Below are 12,290 nucleotides of genomic sequence, written 5' to 3'. Positions count from 1 at the left end.
AAAACGTTTTGTAAGCAGAAAGGAAACCAGCGGTGCAAGCAAACGCAATAAGCACATAAGAGTGTCTGTTCTGAATTTGGACATTAGAAAAGGCACTCTATTAGCCACGTACAAAAGCTATGAACACACTCTTGTGCACACTGCATTACAGGTTTAATAGTCACATGGGCTCTGCTAGGGTTTAGCTATTCTGCATCATCTGCCAAATTTTTTTTCTCAAAGAAAATTGCAGCGATCTTAAAACAGTTGCAGGCTGATCACCGTAGTTTTCTCCAGGAAAAATAGTAAGGTACTGTAGCACCTGCAGATACTTGCACAACAAATACACCTCATAATAGTGCCCCTAAAACTCCAAAGCTAGTAGGAAAACTCCCACCTTTTCCAGTGTCTGGCGCAGCACTACGCTACGCAAGAAGCTGCCCTGCGATCCCTGCAGATCAAGTGGAAGTGGAGTGACGTGGCCGGCGAACGAAACGAAACGAAACCTCCAAAGGAAAGGAGCGTCCTTTTTCACAGGTCGAGGAAGCCGGTGGTGCGCCACACGGCGTTGCGCACGCGGCGGAGGTCGCGCCCCTTGAGCGTGCGCCCGGCGCCCTCCATCACCGACGCCGCCGCCGCGGCGCGGCGCGCGGCCATCTCGTGCGGCGGCACCACGGGCTCGCCGTCGTCGTCCTCGTAGTCCGCGGCGAAGTCCAGCTCCGTCGCCGCCATGGCCTTGGGCCAGGCAGGCACGGCGACAGGGGCGGACTGGTGGTACGGCTGCGGGGCGCGCTGCCTCTCCGGGCGCGCGGCGGCGGCAACGGGCGCGGTGGGCGCGGTGTGGCGGTCCTCGGCGAGGAGCGCGGACAGGCCGACGCTGCCGGACGGGAAGTGGTGCGACGACGTCGATATGGACCTACCGCGGCTCGCGGACGGTGACGGGGTCGGGGACGGCGAGGAAGCCGCGGAGGTCGACAACGACGACGTCGCGCTGCCGCCTGAGGAGGACCAGACGACATCGCGCTCGTCGAGCTCGAGCTCCTGGACGCCGTCGACGCCGGCGTCGTCGGGCTGCTTGAGCAGGCCGAGGAAGCGGAGCGACGGGGAGGCGGTGGCCAGGCGGCGGCGGGGCGTGGACATGGCCGGCAAGCGCGCCGCTGCTCCTCGGCCGTGCGATGCGTGTGTGGTGGCCGCCGCTGGCGCCCTGCCCGTCGCGGGTCTCGGCCTCTCCTTTAGGCGCGTTATTATTGGCGGGCCGCGCAGGCCACTGCCCACTGGTGGCGACGGCGGGTGAGCGGGGCAGTGAATTATTGGGGCGTGATGGCGACGAGACGGGTCGCCCCGGCGTTGCCGGCCTCCGTGTCGAGCGATCGTGCACGGTGTCTGCCGCTGCGGGCCGATAGCGATACCGCCCCGGCCCCCCAAGCAGAAGCAGCAAGCTTTCCGGGGGCGAGCCGACGCCCGGGGAAATTGGAGGCGCGGCGACCGAAGGAACACGACGCCGGTGGCGACGGCAGCAGGGAGCGATCGACGGTGACAGGCCCGGTAAAAACTGAGGACATCAACGCGTCAGGACGCGTCATCTGGGCGATCATTGGCTCTTTGGCTTGGCTAGCGATTAAACAGAGTCCTATCCGTTTGCTGTACCTAAACTAACCCGGTGTCCATATGCATCCGCCGCACAAATCACGGGGGGCGATTGACAGGGTACCTACCACCACACCACCCCCCATTTTTCTTTTTCCATTGGGGGCAAGGGAGAGAGACGGTTGAGGAAAATAAATTTAGACGTCGCACTCGGCGCCTCATTTAATAACACAAAAAGAAAAATCTGGGCGCGACTGAATGGCTGGGGACTGGAGGGCCTACGCCGGATCGCAAGGGCTTCATGGGACTTCTCTGATGCTGCACGCTCGAATGATTTTTGTATGACGAGGCAAAACCAAACTTTATTTCTCCGTTGGACCATTGAGCCCGACTAGGCGTAAAGAAACGAGTTTTTTTTTATTAAGCGTAAAGAAATGAGTTTTTTTTCTTCTGGGGGGGAGCGTAAAGAAATGAGTTGAGATTCTGCGCTCTGGCTTGCCGGAAAATTTAGATAGTAACGCGAAATCGAAGCTTCAGCTGTTTGGATAGGGCGGAATCGAAGTTTCGATGCTTCAGATTCACAGCTGAACATTCTTACATTCAGATGCTTCGACTGTGCGCTACACTACTGAAACTGAAACGGCTGATGCCGCAGAGATGGCTAGAAGCGATCAAGCAACGGCCATGGGGACGGCGCATCCTCCCACGGATGCGAAGGGGAGGGTCAAGAGGGTCTCGCGTGGAGGAGGTCGCAGGAAGGTCAATTTCTCGGCTCGAGCAGGACGGGTGGTGGCGATGGGCTCCATCAAAGGGGATATGAGCAGGAGCAGCGAGGATTACCAGCGACGGAGACAGGTACCCCGTACCATCCACGACAACGGGAACTGGACAGCTGGACACTGGAGCTCGGCAACCATGAGTCACAAGTTTCTATGGATGCAATGCTTCGGGGGGGGGGGGGGGGGGGGGGGGGGTTCAGTGCGAGTGTATGACGACTGACGAGCCTCCTGCAGTTCTGCCTACTGAGGGGTCTCACTGCATTGCCAATTTGCCAGAAATAAAAAGGTAAAGAAAACAGGTTGCTAATGAAATGGGCCTTCAGCTGCTTCACATGCTGCTAGGCAGCGATGGGCCAACAGGCTTCAGCATGCCGACGTTTGGGCCAGCAAGATGTGCCAAGCAACAGTATAATAGCAACGGCCAATTAACATGATCTTATAAAACTTAAAACAAGGACATTAAATCAGCCGAATGAGACCAGAAGATACACGATCCATCCCCAGAAATGACTAGGCAACAATACAGCTATCGACCAAGTGAGAATGTACATGATCGAGTCCCAAAAGCAAAAAAATGTGGACCCATACAGGAAGAAGATCCCAGGGGGCAAGGGCACCGCCAGAGTTGTTAGCTGTTACATCTCGCCGAGGCCTCACAGATGTTCATGAGACGCCTGAGTTTGGCACAAAGTAACTTCTGTCGACCAATCTCAGTACTATTCCATCAAAATACATTGGCAGGAGACAGGACAGCAGCACGCAGCCTGTCGATAGAGGTTCCGGTGGAGGAAGTATCATGGCATCCCCGTTCTTCTTGCTCAACATTCCTATCACGCTCAATCGCATTCCTTCTCTGATATACCTACAAGCATATGCAACAGTATTTTTATGTTTCTGAAGGTTCAATTATAAAAATGCAAATAAAAGGCATAGGTTTTTTATCTGAACAATTACCCTTCCTCAAGACGAATAAGCTGAGCTTCTTCAGAAGAAAGGTTTCTCTCTTCGAGCCAATACTTCAAAGTTGAAGATAGCTCGGTGTCTCTGCTTGTTGTTACCAGAAGGTTTTCATCAATCAGTGGTACTACCTTTGAGTGATGCCCAGCTTTCACCAAGGCTCTTTTACCTGATTTTGCATCTGTTATGTAGAAATCAGCAGCAAACCTCTGCCCAACTCCACAGAATGTTTGAATAAGAAATACATCATACATATATGTGGCATCTTAAATTCTTATTAGGTGTTACTTGTATAAAATAATGCCAGAGAGAGAATATTCTGTAGAAATGCTGGAACTTGGAAGATCCTACTAATATATTATTTCATTAATGTAACATTAAACTACAAGTCCTTGCTGTGTTATTCAGCTAAGCAACAAAACTCTCCAATTAATATAACAGCGAAACACTACCATAAAAATTTTGTCAGGGGAAGAAAAACGCAAAAGTTACTGTAGAAACTTGCCCGCGAAACTTTTTTTCAGTGTCTTGCAAGAAATTGAAGAATGTGAGTGTTACATTATATGCTGGATTTGAAACTAAAGCAATATGAAGACACTTCAGCTATTTTATTCCTAACACTAACCGTATCACGCAGAAATAATAGTATGTTTCAGATGAAATTAAATTGCATTAGACTGCTAAGGCACATTGACAAATAGAGCAGTTAACTCATAGGGACCTAAGGCAGATTGGCGGAAGACAAAGGAAAGTATATATATGTTTTACATGAAAACACGTCAGAAGAGATCGAAGTTGCAAGCATAAGCCAACAAAGCATTATTACCTCAGCATGTATTAATTTCCATTTGGACTGCCGATTCCAAGGATTTAGTATCATGGAACCCCATCTGGCACATTTTCTTAGCAGAGTAGATGTGTATACACAATTTTCAACCTTCTCGTATGAAGAGATCAGTGAGATATCACCACATGAAACAAACTGCATGAAAGAATGAACACCACATCTGAGATTAGCACACGAGGAATACTGAAGGTAACTCGTGCATAATTGCAGATATTGGCGCTGACATGGATACAGTAACAATGGTGCTAGAATTGTGAAATGGTAAGCTGATAACGGAAAAGGAGCCGTTACTTGCCCTTATTCAGAAGGTGCGTTGAATTACCAAAGTAACTGCTCTAAATAGATAAGGTTGAGCTGTCTCTAACGCCTACTACTTTGCAAGGTCACTGCACCTACTGTTCAAACTTCAAAGACATCTAGTGCTAGTGAATTTAGTGCAGAGAAACGTAATGCAATGGCGAACACCAGCTCAATTGCAAAGCATAAATGCTGCACAGTTGACATCACAGTTTCTTAGACCAATTGCGGAAATTTCGCCACGAAGGAAACGTAATGCGCGTGGAAAGGGCAAACATACTCCGGTGATCTTCACGAGCTGGCCATCGGCGGCGACGCGGAGGCTGGAGGCCGGGAGCCCGTCCACGAACCACCGGAGCGCGCGGCCGGACGCCGCGGCGGCCGCGTTCCACAGGAGGAACGCGGCCACGGCCGCCGAGAGGAGCACCGCCACCACGAGCAGCGCGGCGCTGTGCACGGAGGCGAGGACGAGCGCGCCGACCCCGAGCCCCACCGCGAGCAGCGCCGCGACCGCCCACGCCGCCGCCCTCGGGAACGGCGGGCGCGCCCCCGCGCCGCCGGCGCCAGTGGCGGTGGCGCACAGGTCGTTCAGGGAGGCCGCCGACGCCGATGTGGCGGCGTCGGCGTCCTCGTCGGCGGCGGCGGTGGCGCCGCGGTCGCGGTCGCGGCGCTTCCCGTCCTCGCCTCCTCCCCCCGCGAGCATAGTGGCATCGGCTCGCTTTGCCCTGGTGGTTGCGGCCTGCGGGTGTGGGCGTCTCGGGTTTTGGCCCTCTTCCTTTTGACCTTTTTGTCCTCGTTTCTCCGGGGTGGGTTCGGCATTAGCGTGCGGTTTAAGGAAACCAGCGCGGACCGTGACTAAATCTACCCCACACAATGACGTGCGGGACCACGCGAATGTGGGACCCGCACGGCAGTGGGACAAAGGTAAAAGCGGAGGTCTTGGTGCGTAGCAGTGCGCGCGCGTTATTCTTCTCACTTTTTGGAGCAAAGAGAACGCGCACAGCTCACCGCGCCATGTTCTGCACATGACATGTGGGGCCGAGTCATGATGCGCCACGGGCGTCAGCGACTGTTCACGCGTCAAGGGTCCGTGGGGTGGTGCACGCGCGACGAGTCGGACGACGGGATCAGGGGCACCAGGCGTTGCGTGCTCACATGAGGTGGTGGTGCGCTCCCCAGTGGGGTTTGGTGAGTGGAGTGACTGACGCTGAATAGGCCCGGTTTGGTTTGCTTGTGCTAGGAAGTAGCACATATTTTGATCAATAATAATGGTATTAAATAAAACTAGTTTACAAAATTAACTTTACAACCCTACACTATTTTACGAGACAAATTTAATGAGATCTTTGACTGCACGATTAGAAGTTGGTTACTATAGTATTACTATAGCTAATTATCAATTAATTAGCATCATTAGATTCGTCGCGAAAAGTTATGTCCATCAGTGAAAAAAATTTACAAATAAATTTAATTTAGTACTCCATACATAAAAAATACTTTTTATAGCCCAAGTAGCGCAACGCTAAAAAAACCGGGCAGCTGGCTCTGTAATCGCACCGTTTGGGCAGCGAGCATCTGAGCCTGACGGGTGGCCCCGGAACTCGTGGGGCCCAGTGTCATTGGCGTACGTACCTGTCTACATTTAGAAGGTCTGTGATACTAATGCGGGTTGGATTACGGTAGTGCTTATATTTAAGTAGAGGTGACGTGGGAAGGTGCTAAACAGAAGAATTAAGAAACTGGCAGAGGTTCTGGGCTTCAGGCTGCCTTTTCGGCCGATTAGTTAACAGCAAAACCCCATCCAAACAATGGGCTACGACAGCCGGTCAGGGTATAATCATTTTTTTTTCCACTGACCTCAGCGCTCCCTGGACGCTCTCAAGTTTGAATTCATTCTTGCCCCGAGACAGGCACAGTGAGTCAGTGACCGCACGGCCAGGCTGCAGCGATCTGCTCTGAATGAATAGTGACACACACACGAAAACCACTCGCCGATTGGACGAAGCCTGGGTCCTGGGAGCTGTGCGGCTCTGGCACTGTTTAGTTCCTATCCCATAAACTCTGGGTGTGTTTAGATCATACAAAAACTCCAAATTTTCCATCACATCGAATAATTAAATATAGCAAATGATCCATGCATGAAGTATTAAATGTAGGTAATTAAAAAAACTAATTGCATAGTTTTGATGTACGTTGCGAGACGAATCTTTTGAGCCTAGTTAGGTCATGATAAGACAATATTTACCATAAACAAACAAAATGTGCTACAATGTCCGATGTGGCTTTTTTGCCCGTTTTTTCAGGATCTAAACACAGCCTCTGTGAACACAAAAGAAAACATCACATTGATTGTTTCGATACATGCATGAAGTACTAAATGAAGTCTATTTACAAAACTTTTTGCATGAATGGGCTGTAAATCGCGAGACGAATCTAATAAGCCTACTTAATTCATGATTTGCAACAGAGATACTACAGTAACCATCCGCTAATTATTGATTAACTATAGATTAATTAGTATCATTAGATTCGTCTCGCGATTTACAACCCATCTGTGTAAAAAATTTATAAATAGACTTTATTTAGTACTTCAAATTAAAATTAATAAGATTCTATCGAAAAAAATTTTGCGCTCAAACTAAACACACCCACTTTGTTCCAGCTTCCATTCCAGGGAAGAGCTCGCCGCCTCGCCGTACTGTGGGTCAAACCGCCAAAGGGGGACCCGGATCGGATGCAGTCATAGCTACGACTGCAACTTAAGCGGTACAACTACATCTGCCGTCCAAAAGCTAACCGACGCTCCAGATTTACAGCTAGCCCACTACTTCTTCTTCCCCTCCCAAACTCTTCTTCCTCCGTTCATTGCGTCTGCTCAGGTCCGCCGTCGGCTGCACGGCCTGCACCGAGGACTGCGCCGCGCTGTGGGAGGACGAGAAGGAGGACGTCGCGAACATGGCGGGCAAGATGAAAAAGGCCAAACACCACCGGCGAAGGGTGAAGGCCGCAGTGGCCATGATGTGGAGCTGCTCGAGATTTATAGCTAAAATGAACGCCAAGAGTAGTCTCGCTGGGTACGACTCCAGGAGCACCCACATCATATATCTTCTGAGCAAACGAAGAGGATGAGAATGGCTTGGTGATCCGATGGATTTGAACAGCCAATCAAATGAACCGCAGCTGCCTAGCAATATCTGCTACTGAAAGTAGGCCCTGGAGTGCAAGCTGCTGCTGTGTAGCTGCAGCTCTGCAGAAAAATCACTGCCTATTCCAGTGATGTTTCTTGGTTTCTTCTTCTTTTTCTGATTTAAGTCGATAGAGAAACAAGTTAGAATTGGTTGATTTTCAATTTCATTCATAAAGTTGTAGTACATAAGTAGAGAGTTTTGGCCAAACTCATACACCCGCTCTCTTAGCTGTGGAGTATGGTCAAGGTAGTGCAAACTTGGACTCTTAGAATGATTTCGTTTTGTTTGTATGGAACGAGGGAGGCAAATCGTTGCGGGCTGTATGCAGTGGACGGAGGTGGAAGAAGAGTCTGGAGAGGGACTGTCAATCTGGAGCATTGGTTGGTTGCTGGATGGTAGATGTTGGTGGTACTGCTTAAGTTGCAGTCACAGTTATAACTGCACCCGATCCTGGTCCGCCAAAGGGGTAACCGTATAGTACGCCCTGTACTTTTTGCATAGTAGTATTTATATCGTTTTCCCTTTTGGCATTTCTGTTTGCGGCGCCGCTGGATGACGCAGACGACGACGGCCTCACGGTCACGGGAGCTTTGGATGGACTAGGACAGTCGTGTAGGACGATGCGATGCTAAATGCTCTATTTTGCATGGTTGGCCATGTGTACTGATTGATTTATGCAAGCGAATCAATGTATCACCATAACACTTAACTGTAAAAAAACATGATTTTCTATATCTGCTAAAGAATTTAAGATCATTAATTCTTGTAAACAAATCATGGATATCCTATGAGGAATCCCAATCCAAATTTTCAAAACAAACATAAGCGGATACGACACTATAGCATAGGCATGAAGTAAAAGTACATTTACACTAAATGTTCACCTAAGTAAAACTGATGACAGCTGTCATGATGTATTATTGTTTCCTCTTTATTCTGATAATCTCAAAGTCCATTAGTACAAAGTAGCGTTCTTACTTCTAAAGTAGTCCATGAACAAAGGAGATTAGCATGAACGTAATCAGAAGATCTCTGATTGGTAAAGCACATTGGAAGCAAACATAAAACGGTATGTAAGCAGGAATGGATTGATTTTTGCGTACTGTAACTTCTGAGTTGGCTTGACAGGATAGGACATCAGCCAATCCAATCAACGATTGAATTGGTAGAGCATAGCAAGTTGAGTGCAGCACCGAACTGGAGTGTCGATTGCAAATGATTCAGCTTTCGTGTTGCTTTGCTCAGAGCTGGCCATTGTAAATGATTCAGTTTTCATGCTGCTGCTGCAGTCCATAGTTTGCTGGACAATACTTGATATGCAGCTGCAGCCGCTTCTTTGTGATTGCTGCATTTTATAAGGGCAAGATTGAAAAAATGAAAATATCTTCATCTCTCGATCTCTCTCGAGTCTCGACTTTCGGTATCTCTCTTGCCTTCAGCTCCATCTCTCGACTTTCGAGTCAACGCCATGGCAGAGCTCCTCTTGATATCTCCGCTCTCTCGGTCTCTCTCTCCCACCGGGGGCGGGCCCAGGATTTGGGATCTTGGTATTCAAAATTGTAAGCAGTGGAAAAAAAATTTTAACAGCCCAACATACATATTAGTAGCACATGATTTAGTACTAATAACATAAATTGTTCATAATCTGAATTCTGAAATTGTTCAACATATAGAAAATAGAGGTACTAAAACAATAAATGGCATTAATAAGGATGCTTACAAATTACAAGATAATTTTTCGGTCCTTCGTAGCTTGAAAATAATTGATGATGTCCTCATCCTTCGCTTGCAAGAAGAATTCCCTTTCAATGAATGTGATCAAACAATTATTCAGAAAATCCTGTCCCATCGAGCAGAACATCAGCACCCCCAGGATAAATCTGCATTGCAGAGAATGAGTTTACTTAGCAGTAAGATCAGTGCAGCGTATTTCAATTATACTTGACCTGAAGCTTCAATTGACCCAATTTTGTTGGTAATTAGTTGACGAACAGAAGGACAAAATTCCATGGACTATCTAATGCTGTGCAGAATCAATCTACTAATTAGTTCATCATGCCTTCCCAATCTCGCAAACCTGACATCCAGAGCACCGCTAGATTGACAGCAGCGCACCACAGGCCGCGCACGGAGGCAAAAACCTCTCAGGCCCATCGAACACGTCCACATCAAACGAGCAGTGCGCGCTCACCCTTCCCCATGCGCGTTCACACCTCTACCTACCAATACCGTACGTACAGCAGCAAGCAAGGGAGGAGGAAGCCAGGAAGGCGCTACCTTGCCGGCCAGAAGCAGGCTAGATCTAGATAGTCGCCAGTCGCCGTGAGCCGCCCAGGCGCCTTAAGACGACGAGACCGGACGCTGGACGCCGACCGCCGGGACTCGGCGAATCGCGCCGCCGCCCGCCGCGAACTGCGCCGAATCGCGCCGCCGCCGCCGCCGAGGGTTGGGGTTGGGGAATGCCTAGAGTTGGGGAGTGGGGACTCGGGCTCAGGAGGAACAGGCTGTGGTCTGCGGACAGGTGCGGGCGGAGCCGCGGAGGGGGCAGGCAGGCAGGCAGCACCGCAGCAGGCGAGCAGGTCGAGTGGGCCGGGGGATGGGCCGCAAGGCTGGGCTACGGACGGGAACGGGCCAGGTTTGGATTGAACGTTCTCTATTTTGCTTTTTTCCATATATATGTATGGTATATACTATGTATAGAAAATTTTTTCTCCAAAATAATGGGTATTCAGTTGAATACCATTGAATTCATGTGGGCCCGCCCCTGTCTCCCACGCGCCCCCGATAGCTCCGCGCAGCACCACCTCCACGCCGCCCGGATCTGCCCATCTCCTCTCCCGTCCTATGCACCGGTGCGCCTCCACCTCCTGTGTCTCCTCTACCCACCTCCTCTGCCCATCCTCCTCTGCCCATCCTCCTCTGGCAAGGCACAGTGGCGCGGTGGCCAGCGCTGGTGCGCGGGTGCGCGGGCGCAGGCGGTGCCACAGCCGACTCCACACGGGCGGCGTCGCGGACAGGGCGGCGCAGGCGGCGCAGCGGCCAGCGCTGCCGAGTGGGGCCTAACCCGGTGACCCCTAGCGGGAGCGCGGCACTCGCTTCTGCGACTGTGGCGCGGTCGCTTCCTCGACTAGCATGGGCGCTCGGCTCGCTCGTCCTCTCCACCTGCCTCCTCCGCCGCCTCACCCCTCCCGGCTCTAGCCCCCAGCGCCACGCAACCGCCCATCATTCAAAGTGGTGCGTTGCATAATTACCGCTCGCTGCCGCTGAGAGGAAGGGGTAAAAAGGAAGAGGCCCGGAAGAGGAGGAAGCCGAGGTTGGAGGCGGTGCTGCGCGGTCGTGCCTGGCACGATGCGGGGCCAGAGGCCAGAGCGAGGACGTGCGAGTGGGGCGGATGTGACAGAACCGGCAAGTTAAACGGCTTAATTAAGCATAATGGCCATCATTTGAACGCATCAGGCGCATTAGCTTAATTAAGGGTAACCTGACAGTCTGTTTCCAACCCACAGGCCGATCGAAACACACCAGAAGTCTCGCGCGACGGCGAGCACAGACGGTACCAGCATAATATAATTTCACAAAAATAGATAATAACATAAATATTTACAAAATAACTTTAAATTTAGAATTTACATAAAACGAATGACAGCAGCGGAAGAGAATATGACCTGAGAGAAGGAAATTTGATTGAGAACCAATAAAACAAAACGATAACTATGAACACGTGAGGACGTCACATCGAGCCCACTGATGCGAATCCTGGTTAGCTTCTATACCTGAAATAGGGTAAACAACAAACCCTGAGTATACTAATACTCAGCAAGACTTACCCGACTATGGGTATCTTAGCCCACATATCTAGACATGCAAAGCTTTCTGGCTGGTGGATTTATTTGCAGAAAAGCATCTAAGGGTATATCCTTAATTTCAAAATTTTAGCTCCAAATTATAGTTATAAAGTTGCTACACATCTATGATTTGCAGATCTATAACAATCAATGTGAAAACATAATTGATTAAATAACATCAACATGTATCATATCATTTCGTTTCATTTCCTTACTACGATGTGACTCGGAGATCAAGGTGCTCATGTCCGAGAGCGACTGACGGCGAATCGATTCGATTTAACCTTGCAAGGTGGACCTAACCAACACGGCACGTATTTGCCCCGTCGGACAATACAAACCAACCATTCCCCTCCCCGCCTCGAACTACAGAACCGCCCCACCTGCATATAGTCAACCGAGCCCTACGAGAGACCACCAAAAGTAAACATATGCATCCCAATTCTCCGCGGCCACTCGACTGCCCTAAGGGGTGGGTAGAAGTTCTGTACTTTCGAAACAAGGCAGTACTCAGCTTACCGGTTTCGACTACCTCCTACTCCTGGTATGCGGTTAGTACAAATCAAACATGATCAGCAGGGCCGACAACGGTACGGTCCTTAACCGACACAGACGGGGCTAGACAGTTCCCGTCCGGTCTCCAGTTTCTTTCCTTTCCTCCATATTCCAATATTCCATAATCAAATCATAAAGACAACCTATATCTCGCGAGTAACAGGAAATTACTCGACTTCTACCGAATCCTATTTTTAGCATGGCAAGGATAACGACATACACATACTAGTATTCCGACCAATGGAACCTAGGAATC

The 12,290-nt window shown here is 50.0% G+C and overlaps 2 protein-coding genes and 1 long non-coding RNA gene across 3 annotated transcripts; 1 reads left to right on the top strand and 2 right to left on the bottom strand.

Moving 5' to 3' along the window:
* Nucleotides 1-62: 62 nt before the first annotated feature.
* On the bottom strand, nt 63-1,262 carry LOC120641393. The gene has a single exon (XM_039917487.1). It carries the CDS (start codon nt 1,117-1,119, stop codon nt 511-513), a length of 609 nt encoding a protein of 202 aa, XP_039773421.1. The 5' UTR covers nt 1,120-1,262; the 3' UTR covers nt 63-510.
* A 1,492-nt stretch (nt 1,263-2,754) lies between these two features.
* LOC120641392 (uncharacterized membrane protein At1g16860-like) lies at nt 2,755-5,190 on the bottom strand. The gene is made up of 4 exons (XM_039917486.1): nt 4,727-5,190; nt 4,129-4,284; nt 3,300-3,511; nt 2,755-3,207 (listed from the first exon to the last, which is right to left on the bottom strand). Exons 1-4 carry the CDS (start codon nt 5,147-5,149, stop codon nt 3,009-3,011), a joined length of 990 nt encoding a protein of 329 aa, XP_039773420.1. The 5' UTR covers nt 5,150-5,190; the 3' UTR covers nt 2,755-3,008.
* Nucleotides 5,191-7,167: 1,977 nt separating this feature from the next.
* Nucleotides 7,168-8,091, top strand: LOC120643075. The gene is made up of 2 exons (XR_005662842.1): nt 7,168-7,212; nt 7,326-8,091. It is a non-coding gene; the product is annotated as an uncharacterized LOC120643075 (long non-coding RNA).
* The last annotated feature ends 4,199 nt before the right edge of the window (nt 8,092-12,290 follow it).

Source organism: Panicum virgatum, chromosome 7K (genome assembly GCF_016808335.1).
Source record: "Panicum virgatum strain AP13 chromosome 7K, P.virgatum_v5, whole genome shotgun sequence".
NCBI lineage: Eukaryota > Viridiplantae > Streptophyta > Magnoliopsida > Poales > Poaceae > Panicum > Panicum virgatum.
The sequence above is the reverse complement of the archived record's forward strand: the minus strand, read 5'-3'. Positions and strand labels throughout refer to the sequence as shown.